General features: G+C 46.3%; 1 protein-coding gene across 1 annotated transcript in view; it reads right to left on the bottom strand.

Moving 5' to 3' along the window:
• RALGDS (ral guanine nucleotide dissociation stimulator) overlaps positions 1-7,662 on the bottom strand; it is a 92,197-nt gene extending 84,535 nt beyond the window's left edge. Inside the window, exon 1 of the mRNA XM_080990607.1 lies at positions 6,952-7,662. Within this exon, the coding sequence (XP_080846733.1) occupies positions 6,952-6,972 (21 nt within the window). The 5' untranslated portion in view covers positions 6,973-7,662. The remainder of the gene's footprint in view (positions 1-6,951) is intronic.
• Positions 7,663-14,744: the final 7,082 nt, after the last annotated feature.

The raw sequence follows: 14,744 nt of genomic DNA, 5'->3' as shown, positions 1-14,744 counted from the left end.
CTTGTGGAAACACAGGGTGTGAAGCCTTGCTTGAGAGGAGAATTAGGCAACATAAAGCAACCAAGGCCATCCCATGTCAAAATCAGAACAGTGACATTTTGCCAAATTGAAAATGTCTAGGTGGGAAATTCTGCTTTGGCTTTAGCTGTAAGCTGTGAGAGGCCTAGTCTTGCCTGGAATTCTGAAGTGTTTTGAGAGGGAACACAAGAATACAAAATCACTGTAACACAAAACAGCTTACACCACACAGTCAATGTGTTAGTTACTGGTGGTGTAAGACTCTTCACTGCTTTAACCTGGTGAGAAGAGAAGGGAGGGACAACCTAATATAAACAAAGCAGAAGGCTCCCCCTTCTGGCTGGCAGAAATGCAGCAAAGACCTCTGCTTGGAGCAGTGTTCTTCCCCCTCTGTTGTTGAATTACAAATCTCATCCTCCAGACCCAGCTTAGCCAACAGCCAGGGGTGATGTGGGTTTCAGTTCAACAACAGCTGGAGATCTATAGTGGAAGACCACTGACTTAGAGGAGGCCTCCAGAAGTTGCTGGACTGCAAACCATATCGTCCCCTGACTGTTGGCCATGCTGATGGGGACTGATGGGAGTTGGAGTCCCACACTATATAGAGGGGCACAGATTCCCCAGCTCTAATCTAAGGAGAGGCATTGTCCCCTCTCTCTCCTATGAGGGAACGCCTCTTTTAAATAAGAGGCATTCCTCCATCTCTTGTAGGCTGTTTCGCAGATCAGGGCTGGGGAACTTGTGTTCTTCTAGTGATCTTTAGACTCCAACTCCCATCATCCCTGGCTGTTGACCATGCTGGCTGGGGCTGATGGGAGCTGGAGTCCAGCAACATCCGTAAACCTACAAAAGTTATCCACTCCTGGCTCAGAATAATTCCTGGGAGTTGTTCCAAGAGAATCTCCAGCTCTTTCTCTCAAAGGGAACGGATTGTCCGAAGCATTCAACACAAAGTGCACACATACATACTGTGCAAGGCCAGAGAGGAAGGTCTCTTTTGCACACTTGTTGCATGACTGGATTTTGGCAGGTGCAGCCTGCCCCAAGGAGAAAAAATCATTTAATGAAACTCATATTTCATTGCTGATTGGGACGTAATCCTTGATCAGGGAGGGTGGTGCTGATCAGAGCTGGCAAAAGGTTAAAGTGGATGATTTTCTTTATTTAAGGCTTGTATGCGTAATAAAAAATTAAGCAGACATAGCCCTAGCTACCTTTGAAGGTGACCCAGAAACTACAGTGGTACCTTGGGTTACATACGCTTCAGGTTACACACGCTTCAGGTTACACACGCTTCAGGTTACAGACTCCGCTAACCCAGAAATATTACTTCAGGTTAAGAACTTTGCTTCAGGATGAGAACAGAAATCGTGCTCCAGCGGCGCGGCAACAGCAGGAGGCCCCATTAGCTAAAGTGGTGCTTCAGGTTAAGTTAAGCCAGAGTGGCTGAGGAAACCCAGACGGATGGGTGGGGTATAAATAATAAATTATTATTATTATTATTATTATTATTATTATTATTATTATTAGCACAAGCATTTCTTAGCAGAGGTGAAGAACCTGGAAGAGTGGGGTTCAAATCCCTTCTCATCCACGAAGCTCACTGGGTGGCCTTAAGCCAGTCTCTCTCTCCAGGCCTAACCTACGGTACCTTACAGGGTTGTTGTGCAGGGATAAAGGGAGAAGCCTGTATGCCATGAACTCCTTGGAGGAAAGGTAGAATATGGCTGCTTTTAACAGATATTAAAGCTATTTTTCAAAAAACTTGGACATAAATGAATATCTGATTACTTTAAAATATTCTAGGACCATTTTACAGACCTAAAAGAGAAAGCTGAGAAAGGGAGGGGGTTTGGGAACTATAATTGACAGATAAATTAATTTGGGGAAGTGCTGTGCATGCAGAGGGTCCGAGGTTAAACCCCCAAGGGCATCTCCAGGTACGAAAAACATGGAGTCATTGTAGAAAATACTGAGCTACGTGCACCAGTGGTCTGACTCAGAAGAAGGCAGCATCCTAAATAAAATGAGAACTAGAAACTTGATTCCCTGCAAATGAAAGCTGAGGTTCTCTGAATGCCAATATTGTACCACATTCTGAGACTTGTGTCTCTGTGTTGGCTATCAGGACTTTCTTCCACTTCTGCATTACACACAGTCCCTTAAACCTGACATAACCCCAGCCTTCTTGAACACTCCACACTTCCACAAAATCAAGTGCATTTAGATCTCATGACTTGTAGTCAAACCACAAGACTTAAACACAAAGAATGAAACTGATTCTTCACACATACAACCACCTACACAACCGCATTACTGTACAACAGCAGCTCATATAAATCAGAACACCATCTGCTTTTGCAGCATAGCAGCAGTTCAACAGTTAAATGTCTGGACCCACCTGTGGCAACTATATCTGCATCAAAGGCAAGTAGGACAGGCACTTTCCTTCAGAATAAGGGCTGTTGATAACTTGTGGCTAGACTCTGGTACTTCTATAAAGTGAAGGTTTTGTAACAAACACTTCCTTAGACCATCCACCAGAGCAAAGGAAAGAAGACTCTCATGCCCACTGCCAGATGTTTTCATAAGAGGCAGGATGTGAAAGAGATCTATTTCTTGATAAGCCTGCCAAGGTTATTTTAAATACACTCTTCTTAGACAGAGGAGATACCCATAAAGGAAGGTAAAAGGAAGGGGGAAAATATATAACATTTCCAATTCATTTCCACGGTATGGCTTTAAATCAAAGCAAGTATGGCACCCCCTTTCTCCTGAAACAGAATCGATAGCTAAATGGAACCTCCAGGTACAGCTGCAGTCTCTCTCTAACATACCAAATACTGGGCACCTGTGGGATAGTTTGGACATAAGAAGGATCAGGCCAGTGGCCCATCTAGTCCAGCATCACGTTCTCACAGTGGCCAACCAGACGCCCCAAAAGGAAGGCCACAAGCAGAACTGGGATGCAACAGCAACTCTTCCCCTTCTGCCGTTTCCAGAAACTGGCAATTCAAAGTATTGCTAGCCTTATCCTCTGCAAATTTGTCTAATCCTATTTTAAAGCTATCCAAGTTGGTGGCCGTCTTCTTCTTGTCTTCGGTTCTGGACTTAATGGTATTATGGAAGGGGGTGCTATTTAGATGGTAATGTGTATTCTGTGCTTCAAAATATGAAAAAATCAGCCCTTCGCCAAGTGGAATCTCCCTTGCCAAATGGAGTTCTGGACCCTGGACCCCAAAATCCTTCCCTGATGGCACCATTGGTGGGGACAGATATCTGGGTAGGAATATTGCTTTCATGCTCTAATTGGGGGTTTTCCAGCAGCCAGCTGGGAAAATGTGTTGGGTCCTTTGGCTACGTAAGTCACATAAGGCTTAAAACGAGAGTAAAAAATCCCAAAGACGCTTGTCCTCCAGCTATGACACTGTCCTGGAATTGAACAGAGGGGGCACCTGAGCTTGTACAGAGCGAGCATTGAGTAACACACATATGCAAGAGGGAGAGAATTTCCAGTACCGGTGCTGTGCCAAACAGTGGAGGCTGTTTGGAAATGGGCACTGCCCTATGAACTTCAGTCTGCCCTCAGCCAAACATCCTCTCTCAGTCTTGGGCAGAGCTTGTCTGAGGCCCAAGGTGGGAGTCTTGTTAGAATAAAGTTATAAACTCAAGCAAAAAATTGGCCGGTCCCTGGTGGGGGCCCCAGCCAGCTTAGTCCTCTGAGGTCCAGAGCAAGTGTACCCAACTGACCGCCCTCCTGGCATGGGCTTGCTTTCTTACAACCAGTCCGGCAAGTGGCACAGACTGCCAGCTTCCTCCTCCTCCTCCTTAGTTGCTCTTGCAGAACTCATTAGTGAGGAGGATAGGAACAAAACCATAATTAGTTGGCTCTGCCTCCACTTGCCATTGGCCCTGTCTCCACTCATTACTGGCCCCATCTACTTCTTGGGCTCGCTGCCTTCTGCCCCACCAGGCCAAACAGGCACAAACCATTACTGCTCCTGAAACACTGGTTGCTCAGACCAACTGTAAGAGACAAGTTAATATCCTTTCATACTAGGGTTGTCAGACCTCCAGGTCTGACGCAAAGTCTCCCGGTTTGCCTGGCCGTCTCCAGGCAGCAACTGATTGGCATGAATCTCCAGGTATGTGAGGTGGCCTTTAACAATAGTAATAATGACAATAAAAATGATGACGACGACAGTGCATACAACTTGCAAGCTTCAGCCCAGCAGGAGCTGACTGCAAATTATAGAAGGGACACACTGGGATGCCTCTCCTCTGCTCTCCTCTCCCAATTAACCTCCATCTCCAAAGCCCACCCCTGTGACATCACTAGGAGGCCTCCCCCCATGACATCATCAGGGCCGCCCCAGATCTCAGGTTTCAAATCTCAGGCTCTGGGATACTCCTGAACTGGCCAAATTATTGAATATTCTTTTCCTATGTCGCTGAGGATCATGGTGGGACACAAATTTCCCACTCCACAAAAGTGACTTGCCCAGCATCCTCCAAACACTGCAAGGATTCATGAGAAGGGATGACAGGGATCTCAAACCATGTTAGACAGGTTTCCTGAAAGTAACCTTCTTCTTTCTAGGCAACTCCTGGTTCCCTCTCATGGTGGGAATTAAATGAAATTCTTGAGGCTGAATTCCCTCACCCCCTAGCAAAGCAGGGATGGCGTAATACAGCTATGAGCACGTCCTCTCGGCAGAGGTGAAGGTGATAATTTGGCAAACCCACAAAAGCATCAACAACCCCATTACGCAAAATGTTTTTTGTGGGCTAACTGGAAGGGGTGGGAGAGAGCTAGAAGTGCCAGGGCTTCAGAGCTGGCTGGAAGCCCAGTCCCAAATTTAGATGAGTACATCTGATGTGGGAAGGCCTACGGCACATGCTCAGAGGCATTCTATAATTATATCATCAGCATTATTAATCCACAAGTCCTGGAGCTGGTGCCTAGGAACAGAAGAATATGCCTTCTACTGAGACAGACCACAGGTCCATCTAGCTCAGTACTATCTACACTGACTCAGGGATTCAGGTAGGGATCTCTCACAGCCTTACCTGGAGATGCCAAGGATTTAATCTACATGCAAGGAAGCTACTCAACCACTGGTGTGGCCTGTTGAAAAGCAGGTTGCAACAAACATAATATGTTTAAAAACACATGACACACACACACACACCAAGAATCCTGGGAACTGTAGCTTTTACCCCCTCACAGTGGTACAATTCCCAGCAGCCTTAAAGAACTACAGTTCCCAGGATTATTGAGGGGAAGTAATGTGCTTTAAATCCTAAGAACACTTGGGGGAAGGGATGCCACCTTCTTTGCCAACCAGGCACCCTCTAGAAGTTTTGCACTACAACTACCAGCGTGCTGGCTAGGGCTGCTTAGAATTCCAGTTCTAAACTTCTGGAGGGTTGGCAAAGGCTGTGTTAGTGGGTAGCACTCGACACATGCTCAGAGATAGCCTCCCCTTCTAATTCATGTGATCTTCACCACTTCCAGAGTGGAAGCTCTTGTGTATATATATTCATTTCCAGAATGTCCTGAAATTGCATTTGCTCATGTACATCTTTTTTTAGTTTCATCTGGTCTCCACTCCCCCCCCCCAACCCACAGTCAACTCGAGAATTGCCTTCCTGGATTAGAGCGGGGGGGGGGGGCAGGAACCCTCTGAGACCAGCCAGTCAGAAGCATCACAGAGCTCAAGACCAAGGACTTGGAGGAATAGCCTTTCATGATCACCTAACCCTTGGTTTGTACTGAAAGGCAAACTGCTCCTGAAAATGGACGTTCTATTTTTTTGTCATAGCTCATATAGCCACCAGTCAGCCTGTCTTTCTCCTCTCTAATCATACTGTAAGAATACAAGGGCTTTTGTGCTGGATCAGGCCAAAGGTCCACCTTAGCTCCTCCCTTTCCAAGAAGCTCAAACATAAGGCAGGGAGGTGACTGATAAGGTCTTCCTCATAAAAGGATTCAATCGGTTTCTGTATATCCTGGCCGACTGTAGACTGAAGCACTGTGGGGCAGAGACCAAAGCATTTTCATTTATGTTATGTTGTTAGATGCCACACACAGCATAAGCTGTGGAAGGGCTGTAGTTCAGTGGCAGAGGGGCCCAGGTTCAATCCCCAGTGGCATCTACAGGTAGGGCTGGGGGAGAGTCCCTGTCTGAAACCCTGGAGAGCAGCTGCCAGTCAGTGTACGCAGTATTTAGCAAGAGGGGCCAATGGACTGACTTCAGCAGAAGTCAGCTCCCCAGCCCTTCTTTAAATTCAGAATCATGAGGACTGGAATCTTACTTCCTTTTTTAGAGGGGAATGCCAGAGCTTAGTGGTAGAGCACTTGGTCTGCATGCAGAAGGCTCTGGGTTCAATCCCTGTTGTCTCTAGGTAAGGCTGGGCAATAACTCCTGCCTGAAATCAGAGCTAGTGTCAGGCAGCATAGATTGTGCTGATTTAGTATAAGACACCTCGATATATCCCTATTTAACTCAGCCTTTAATTCTGAGCCATTCTTAATAGTTTCTTAATTCATTTTTAGGGGGGAAAGTCATAGCAGAGAGGTAGAGCTCAATCCCCAGCCCCTCCAGGTACAGACCCCCTGGAGATCTGCTGCCAGTCAGTGTAGACAGTACTAAGCTATATAAGGCAGTTTCCTTTCAACAATAACAAGAAGCAGTTCTGACTAAATAAGCCACCTGTCCGTTTTCCACCTGCTGGCAAACCCCAGATCGCAAACTCTCGGGGGGCGAAGACCTGCCTATTATTCCCCCCATTTGTGGGGGGTGGCTGCTCTTTCGCTTGCGCTGCAAAGCATTACCAGGGGGTTGGACTAGATGCCCCCTTTGGGGCCCCTTCCACCTCTACCATCACGATTATTATTTTCTAGCCTTTGCAAAAGCGCGCGTCCTTTACCTGGCTATCCAACATCATCATCTCCCGCTCATCGTTCCCAAAGGCTGTTTGAGGAGAAAAGGCGCAGGAGAGGAATCCACTCAGGGTCGCTTGCCCTGATCGCTGGGTCACTCACTGGTCGCTTGCCATGCGGTTATAAATCCAGCTCAGGAAAGGGCTCTCCCTCTTTTACGCCTTGTCAAGAGTCCTTGCTGCCTGGCTTTGCCCAGTTAAGAAAGGCGGCCGCGGCAGCAGGTCTCCAGCGAGCCTGGCGATGCTCCAACCCCTGCCAACACCACCCGGGAGTAGCTCAGCGTCTTCTTGGCAAGCCCATAATAATCCCGTCTTCCTGATCTCCTTCTCCGGGCGGAACTAGGGCGATTCCCAGCCGGCGGCTCCATAAAACTCTCCTATACACAGCAGCCGCTTTTTGCGTCCAGCAAAGGAGGAATTATTATTTTTCTCTTCGCCACCAGCACAGTCTCGTTGCTAGTCAATTTCGCTTCCCTCCGCCTCCCCCGGCCTCTTCAATTTCCTATTGTTGTCTCCCCGCGCTGCTTGGGGAGAGGAGCGCCTCGCTGCTTCCCTCCTGGTCGCTCTCCTGCAAAAAAGAGGTCCATGGGTGAAGAGAAAGCAGGAAGAGGAAGGGAAAAAATGGATCTGCTTTTGGGGAGTCTGGAGACAGAGACAGAGAGAGACAGCGCTCTGAACGTTGCGCCCAGCTTGCAACAATTTGCAAAGGGCGGGGGTAGTGAGCGTGCGAAGGGGAGGGGGGGAACTGAAATGACTCAAACAGCCGCCAGCAGGCTTTTAAAAGATCGCCTCTTCGCTTTTACTCTGCTCCCCGTCTCCCACATATTTTTTCCAAGCTAGCAAACGCCACCTCGCGTTTCCAAAACACAGTAAACCGCAAGGCATCGTTGGGTGGGAGGCCCCTGAGCGCGTGCAGAGTGCTTTCCCCTCCTCGAAGGCGAATCTATATAACCTAGATAAAGGTTGCCTAATAAGGAGGCATCTCCTGTTGACTTGGTGGTTGGCTGCACCCAGACTGGCTGCAGACAGGTCTACAGGGAGAAAATTAAAGGGGTTGTTTTGTAGGGATCTAAAGGATTCTGAGCATGGACAGAACAGCCAAACAACAATGGAACAAAGGAGGGTGTTTTTTTTTTTAATAATCTGAGGGCTAAATTTATTCTCAACATGTGCAGAGTGCCTGATTGGATTTTTTTTAAAGATGCACCAATGTAGGCAAATACAGAAATTTTCTTTTGTTTTTGTTGTTTTTCAAAATATAGATGGGCACAAGGCATATATATATATATATAATGTTTTAACAGTCTAAAGGAAAAGAATCAAGTTCATCAGTTTTGTAATTAAACTAAATAATTGTAATCGGGTTGTGAATAAATTAATTGTTACTGTTTCAAATTTTATTTTGTCATTATCTTCCTTAGAAGGGCCATAGATCAGTGACAGAGCATCTGTCTTGCATGCAGAAGCATCTCCATATAGGTCTGGGAGAGGTTCCCTGCCCCAAACCCAGAGAACCTGCTTCCAGTCAGTGTAAACAATACCAAAGACTCAGTAGATGTCAGCTTCTTATTTAATTCGGCCTTTAATGCAGAACTGTAAGGACTCACAAGAATCTTACTTTATCTTTAGAGGAAGGGGTGTAGCTCAGTGGTACAGCATCTGCTTTGCATACAGAAGGTCTCAGGTTCAATCCCTAGTGGTGTCTCCAGGTATTATTATTGTTATTGTTTAGTCGTTTAGTCGTGTCCGACTCTTCGTGACCCCATGGACCAGAGCACGCCAGGCACTCCTGTCTGTTATTATTATTATTCTTTATTAAATTTGTATAGAGCTGGGAGAATGCCTAGAGAGCTGCTGCCAGTCAGTGTAGACAACATTGAACAAGATGGACCAAAGTCTGACTCAGTATAAGGCAGCTTCCTATGTTCATGCAAACCAGTATTCTGATTAATACTTTTTATGGGGTTGGGTAAGGGGCACTGGGGACGAGTTTATGGAACCAAGAAAGTGGTAGCACGAAAAGGTTTAGGAACCATTACCTTAACAACTACACCACAGGTGGAACACGTTTTTTTGTCCAGGTCCTCTGCATGGGATATTTCCACTGTAGGCTCAGTCCTCGGGCCTGCAACATGTGCTCTTAACAGGAACAGAAGACCCAGCAGGGCCCTTCCAATTAACGGCCCCCCAGCGCCCTGCAAGGCTACGGCATATAAAGCAATGCCCGCCCCCAACCGCTTGATCTCCATTCACACAGAAGCCTGAACATTTTCAGGCGCCCCGGGGATGCTGCGGAGGTGAACAGAAGCTCCTGGAACCAGCCTTGCCTGATCAATTTCATGCCAGCAGTGAAGAGGGCAGAGCAGCGGTGGTGGCGATGGTGGAGAGGGTTGCTCTGGTAACGCGAAGCCTGCCTATATTATTATTTTTTCATAAAAGAGCATTCGGGGTTTCAAGAGTCGGGGAGGATGGCGACAAGCGTGATTCAGCTGGTGCCAGCTATCGTGGTGGTGGTGGTGGTGGTGGTGGTGGGGTTTAGACCACCACACGAGACTAGGCCAGTGTATGGGTGGGCTGCAGCTCAAATCCCCACCACACCACCTTCTTATCATTCTTTCATTGATGTGGGTGTCAGTATCTATTCCCACCCACCTTATTTATTCTATTGCACGTATATCCTATCTTTTTCTGCAAGGTGGTGTACATGGTTCACGCCAACCCTGTGGTTCACGCCAACCCAAGGTGGTGTACATGGTTCACGCCAACCTCACGCCAACCCTGTGAGGTAGGTTACACCGAGAGGCTGGGCCAAGGTCACTCAGTGGGCATTTGAATCCTTAACAGGGGTGCTAATTTGAATAAAATATTGGAGGGGCCCAGGTAAACCCTGACACACAAACACACACACACAATTTGAATGGGAATTTCCAATAACTTTGAGGGGCCTGGGTCACTCAAATATTTTGGGGGGTGTTGAAGACTCCTCTGGTCCTAGGGCTTGGCTCCTATGAACCCTCATATACTACTTGCAAGTAGACAAGCGATTCTGGGTCCGTAAGTGCATGCAGTGTTGTTGCTCTTTAGCTTGGATGAGCTTGTGGTAGCATACATTAACTGGTCTGCCAGCAAAGAAGCAACGCAAACATCAATGGACTTCTGCAAGGGATAGTCCGCCATCTGCTGGCAAAGATGCTGCAAGGCTATTCCTGTCTCTTTTGTTTCGCAAACTACACTGCAGGGTTCAATATTTTAATCCTGTGACATAGGTACCAACTCCCTGGGGCCCTTGGTGTCCGAGCACCCACAAAATTCCCCATGAAGGGGCCAGGCACCCACAAATTTCAGTGCCAGGACCATGCACGCTGCATGGCACCCACAGCCCCGGGCACCCATGGTCACGGGGCCAAGCTGGCACTCCTGCCCTGTGACTGGGAATCATTTTCAGCCCAAGGGCAGCATATGCAGGGAATTTGAACTCAGATCTTGCCCCAGCCAAAGTCCTAACATATTGGTCACAGCCTCACACGACATTTTTGGGCTTAAGGGTAGTGATTTCTGTGAGCGTCAATACTCTTTATTTTGCTTTTATTGATTGCATTTATATCCCAACCTTTTTTTCTTCAAAGAGCTGAAGGAGGTGCACATAGTTCTCCCCCTCATTTAATCCCCAGAACAGGCAGCGCTGGGTCCAAAGTCACCCAGTGACCCACATGGCTGAGGTGGGATTTGAACCCTGCTCTCCGAAGTCCTAGTCAAACACTCCTCCAACCACTACACCACACTGGCTCACAAACCTGACGGTTATGGGCATAGCCAGTATTTTTTTTTTGCATGGGGCAGGCCTTTTGTGGAGGGGGGGGCAGAACCTCAGTTGACTATGTACGTTTATGTATTTTTATTTATGTACGTTTATGTATTTTTATTGATTGGGGGGGCAGGTGCCCCTCCCTGTCCCGTCCCCCCGGCTCTCCCTTGGCTATGCTCATGCTCACAGTACTGAGTTGTGGCTTACTGGGATCATGGTTCCATTTGAAGCTGTCACCTGGCATCCTCACACAGTTGCGAGGGCCTCGGCCTAGCAGGGCCTTCCTATGCCTCCCCCTGCATCCAACACAGCCCTCTGAACAGGCACCAGGCAGCTGGACTGAGCCACTCTGTTAGTTTATTGTTCAAGCCTAATTTCACCAGTGGGGAAGGCTCTGACTATATGTATTTATTTATTTATTTATTTATGTATCTATTCATTAATTGCATACACACACACGCCAAGTATATGTATATATATGGTATTATTATCCAAATACATTATATATATATATATATATATATATATATATATATATATATATGCATTCCAAATATTGTTTCACTCAATGCTATTTTTCTAGAAAAAGAGGTGCTGGCTGCAAAAAATAAATAAAATATAGGCCATATATATTTCTCCCTCTTCAATTAATCACAATAACCTTGTGGGGTAGGTTAGGCTGAGGCAGTGATGGGCCCGCAAAGTTGCACCCAGTTAAAGCTTCATGGCCAAGTGGGGGAATCTGAACCATAGTCTTCCTCGGGTCCTAGTACGACATTCTAATCACTATGCCGTACTGGCTTTCAGGCGCTTGGTTAAAACGGTTTTCTTTCAGGAAGGCTTTGCACTTTGCGAACGTTCCAATGTTTCCAACGTTTTGATCATACATTTTGCATTTTGTATTTTCAGTGGGGGTTTCTTCATAGAGAGATTAAAAAAAAAACAACCCACACACACCAGGGGATAAATTCCTTTTTTAAAAAGTAAAATAAATACAACTTTCCCACAATGCCTGTAATCCAGGCATTCTGGGAAAGATAAATGGTGGCCGGGCCCAGTCACCCAGCCGAGCATTGATAACACATGGTGGGGGGCTCCAGTGGTTATTTTACTTGGGGCAGGATGTGGGTCTTGGATTCTGGTTCTTACTGACATAAAGTAGCCAGAGCACACTCTGACCATGCCTCCATTTTACCATCTTATTCTGCACTCTGTGCTTTTGCCTAATTGAATTTCTCTTTCTCACCATCTCCCTCTTCCCCCGACATCCTCCTGCCTCCCTCCCATGCTTTTTGGGAGCCGTTTCCCTGGAAACAAGACCTGCTTAATTCTGTCATCTTTGACATTCCACTCCTCATTCTTCGGTGAGATCATCACCTGCCTCGGTTCCCCTCCTTCTGCAATCCTGCCTCTCAGACATTTGCCATCAGAGGGTCATTAGCCAATTGGAGCTAGTATAATATTTTTTTCCCAACCCCACTCCCCTCTTCCCAAAAGATTGCAATGCGATCCTGTTTATATTCATCAACCTCAGAGACATTGAACTCAGCAGTATTTAGTAGACAAGCATAGGATTGCACTGTTAGGCAGATAGCCAGACAGGTAGTGGGATGGTGATGATGATGATTACATATTTATTAATATCCTGCCTTTCCACATGACAGGGACACAAGGTGGCTTACAGATAAAATATGAACAACCTAAAACAGGGGGGGACCCATTAGAAACCATTAAGCATTAAGAGAATTAAAACATAGCTATATCTATATCTATATGAGCTCTATTAGAATCATACAGATAATTACAATAAAAACAGCACGGCACCAGCCCTTTAATTAAAAGCAGTTGTTTCCCAAAACCCTGTTAAAACAAGTCTTCATCTAGACTGCTACTAGCCAAAAACTGGAAATTGCAAGAGATACCAACAATAGAAGAATGGCCGAAGAAAAAGTTGGACTTTTTGGAGCTGGCTGACCTGACTGGAAGAATCCGCGACCAGAAAGAAGAGATACAAGAAGATTAGAAGAAATTTAAAGATTATTTGGCTAAGTATTGTGATATAAGATAATTAGAAAATTCTTGGAAGTAACTGAAGGGACAGGATACCCAAATCCTGTCTGTGAAATCACCCCAGGCCTCAAAACTGTCCAAAACTCCTTTTGTCTTCTAAAAATCCAAAACAGCTTTTCTCTGCTCTCCTCTGCTCTATCACGAGATGCTGTGGCAAAAGGCAAAATGTTACTTTTAAAGGCTAATGAATAGACTCTGTCATTGCCAAGAATTCTCAGGCCTGAGAAACGAATCTTATCTCATTCAGCTGCAACACCTTTGGACATGTTGAACCGTCCTCATTCCCCTTTCCTGGGAAGGGTGCGAAGAGTCCACAATAGTCCCAAGACAGCTTTCTGTTCATGCTCAGAGGACTCCTGAGGGAGGAGAAAGGAGGAGGGATCTGGAAGGGGTATATATGTTTGTGCACATGATTGTGAACTCGTGCATGCTTTTTGTGACTTATCACACTTGCTCCTTCTACCAGTTCATGTAGTGTAGAAATAAAACCTTTTTCTCCGAAACTATTCCTTGAGTGTCTGTTGACTCCCACTTCCCTTTCCCAGGCACAATATTTTTCCCACCCGAGGGCAAAGCCTCATAAGGCTACATTTCTTGGTGCGATTGGCCGGGAAAAACAGATTCCCTGAGGATAAGGGATGTGGGTTCAAGGCGTCCCTGTGGTGAACAGCTCGGTTCGTGTCAGCAGTTCCAGTGCACATCCTGCCAAGTTCATGGGAGGAATTGCATCCCATTCCTGAGTGGACACACTGCAAGGACCGGAGAAAAAGCAACGGCCGTGCAGAAAGAAGGTACCTTGAGGAAAAAGGTAAGGCTCCACAGGGTTAGGTGGGAGCAAAGAGAGTTTGATCAGCTCCACCAGTAGGGCAGTAAAAGGTGCCACTGGTTTTGGTTTTGCCCAGAAAAGCAGCAAAAAGGGTGCTGCTGGGCCCTGGTCGAAGTCTAAGCGCTGCCGGTTGGTTGTTGGTTTTGTGCCCAGAAAAAGCAGTAAAGGTGCTCTTGGGCCCCGGTCAAAGTCGTGAAGCGCTGCCAGTTGTGGTTTTGGTGTTGGTAAAAAAGGGGGTTGAGGGAGGTGCATGGGTTTCTGAATGTGCGTGTGGGGACACTCCAGTGAATGTTTTGAGTGTGTGAGACGTTGGAAGCAACGTGTGGTCTGTGACTGAGTGAGAGAAATGACGTTACCACCCGAGGGCAAAGCCTCATAAGGCTACATAACGAATAGGCTTAGGGGTAGAATAAGAACATGTGTTAGTAAATAGCAAGGATTAGAATATTAATAAAGGAGAAGAGGTTAGTAAATGATAGGAGTTAATATTATTAGAAATATGAATTTGGAGAACTGATATACAGGTGATATAATGAAATTCAGTTAGAGGGGTTTCGAGGAAGTCAGATATCAATGTTATGAGAATTAGATAGCTGAAGAAATAATTTTTCCTGTGTTTAGTTTTATTGTATTGTAATGTGTTTTTCTTTGTTGTGTGTTTTGTATGTCATTTTTGTTATAAATGGGAAAATCAATAAAAAAAAAATTGAAAAGAAAAAAAGAAAAAAAAGAAACAAGTCTTTATCTGCCAGCAGAAGGATAGCAAACAGGGAGCCAGTCTAGCTTATCCAGAGAGGGAGTTCCAAAGTCTGGGAGTAGCCACTGAGAAGGCCCTGTTCCAGGTCCCCACTAAGCCTGCCTGTGGGGGTGGTGGGACCAAGAGAAGTGCCTCCCCAAAAGATCTCAATGTCAGGCAGGTTCATATGAGGCAATGTGGTCCTTCAGATAGGCTGGACCTAAGCCATGTAGGGCTTTATAGGTCATTACCAGCACTTTGAATTGTGCCCAGAAGCAGATGGGTAGCCAGTGAAGCTGTTCTAGCAAAGGAGTTGTCTGCTTGTGGTCTTGGATGTGGGCTTC

Source organism: Podarcis pityusensis (assembly GCF_964106645.2).
Source record: "Podarcis pityusensis genome assembly, chromosome: Z".
NCBI lineage: Eukaryota > Metazoa > Chordata > Lepidosauria > Squamata > Lacertidae > Podarcis > Podarcis pityusensis.
This window is presented reverse-complemented; position numbering and strand designations above follow the sequence as displayed.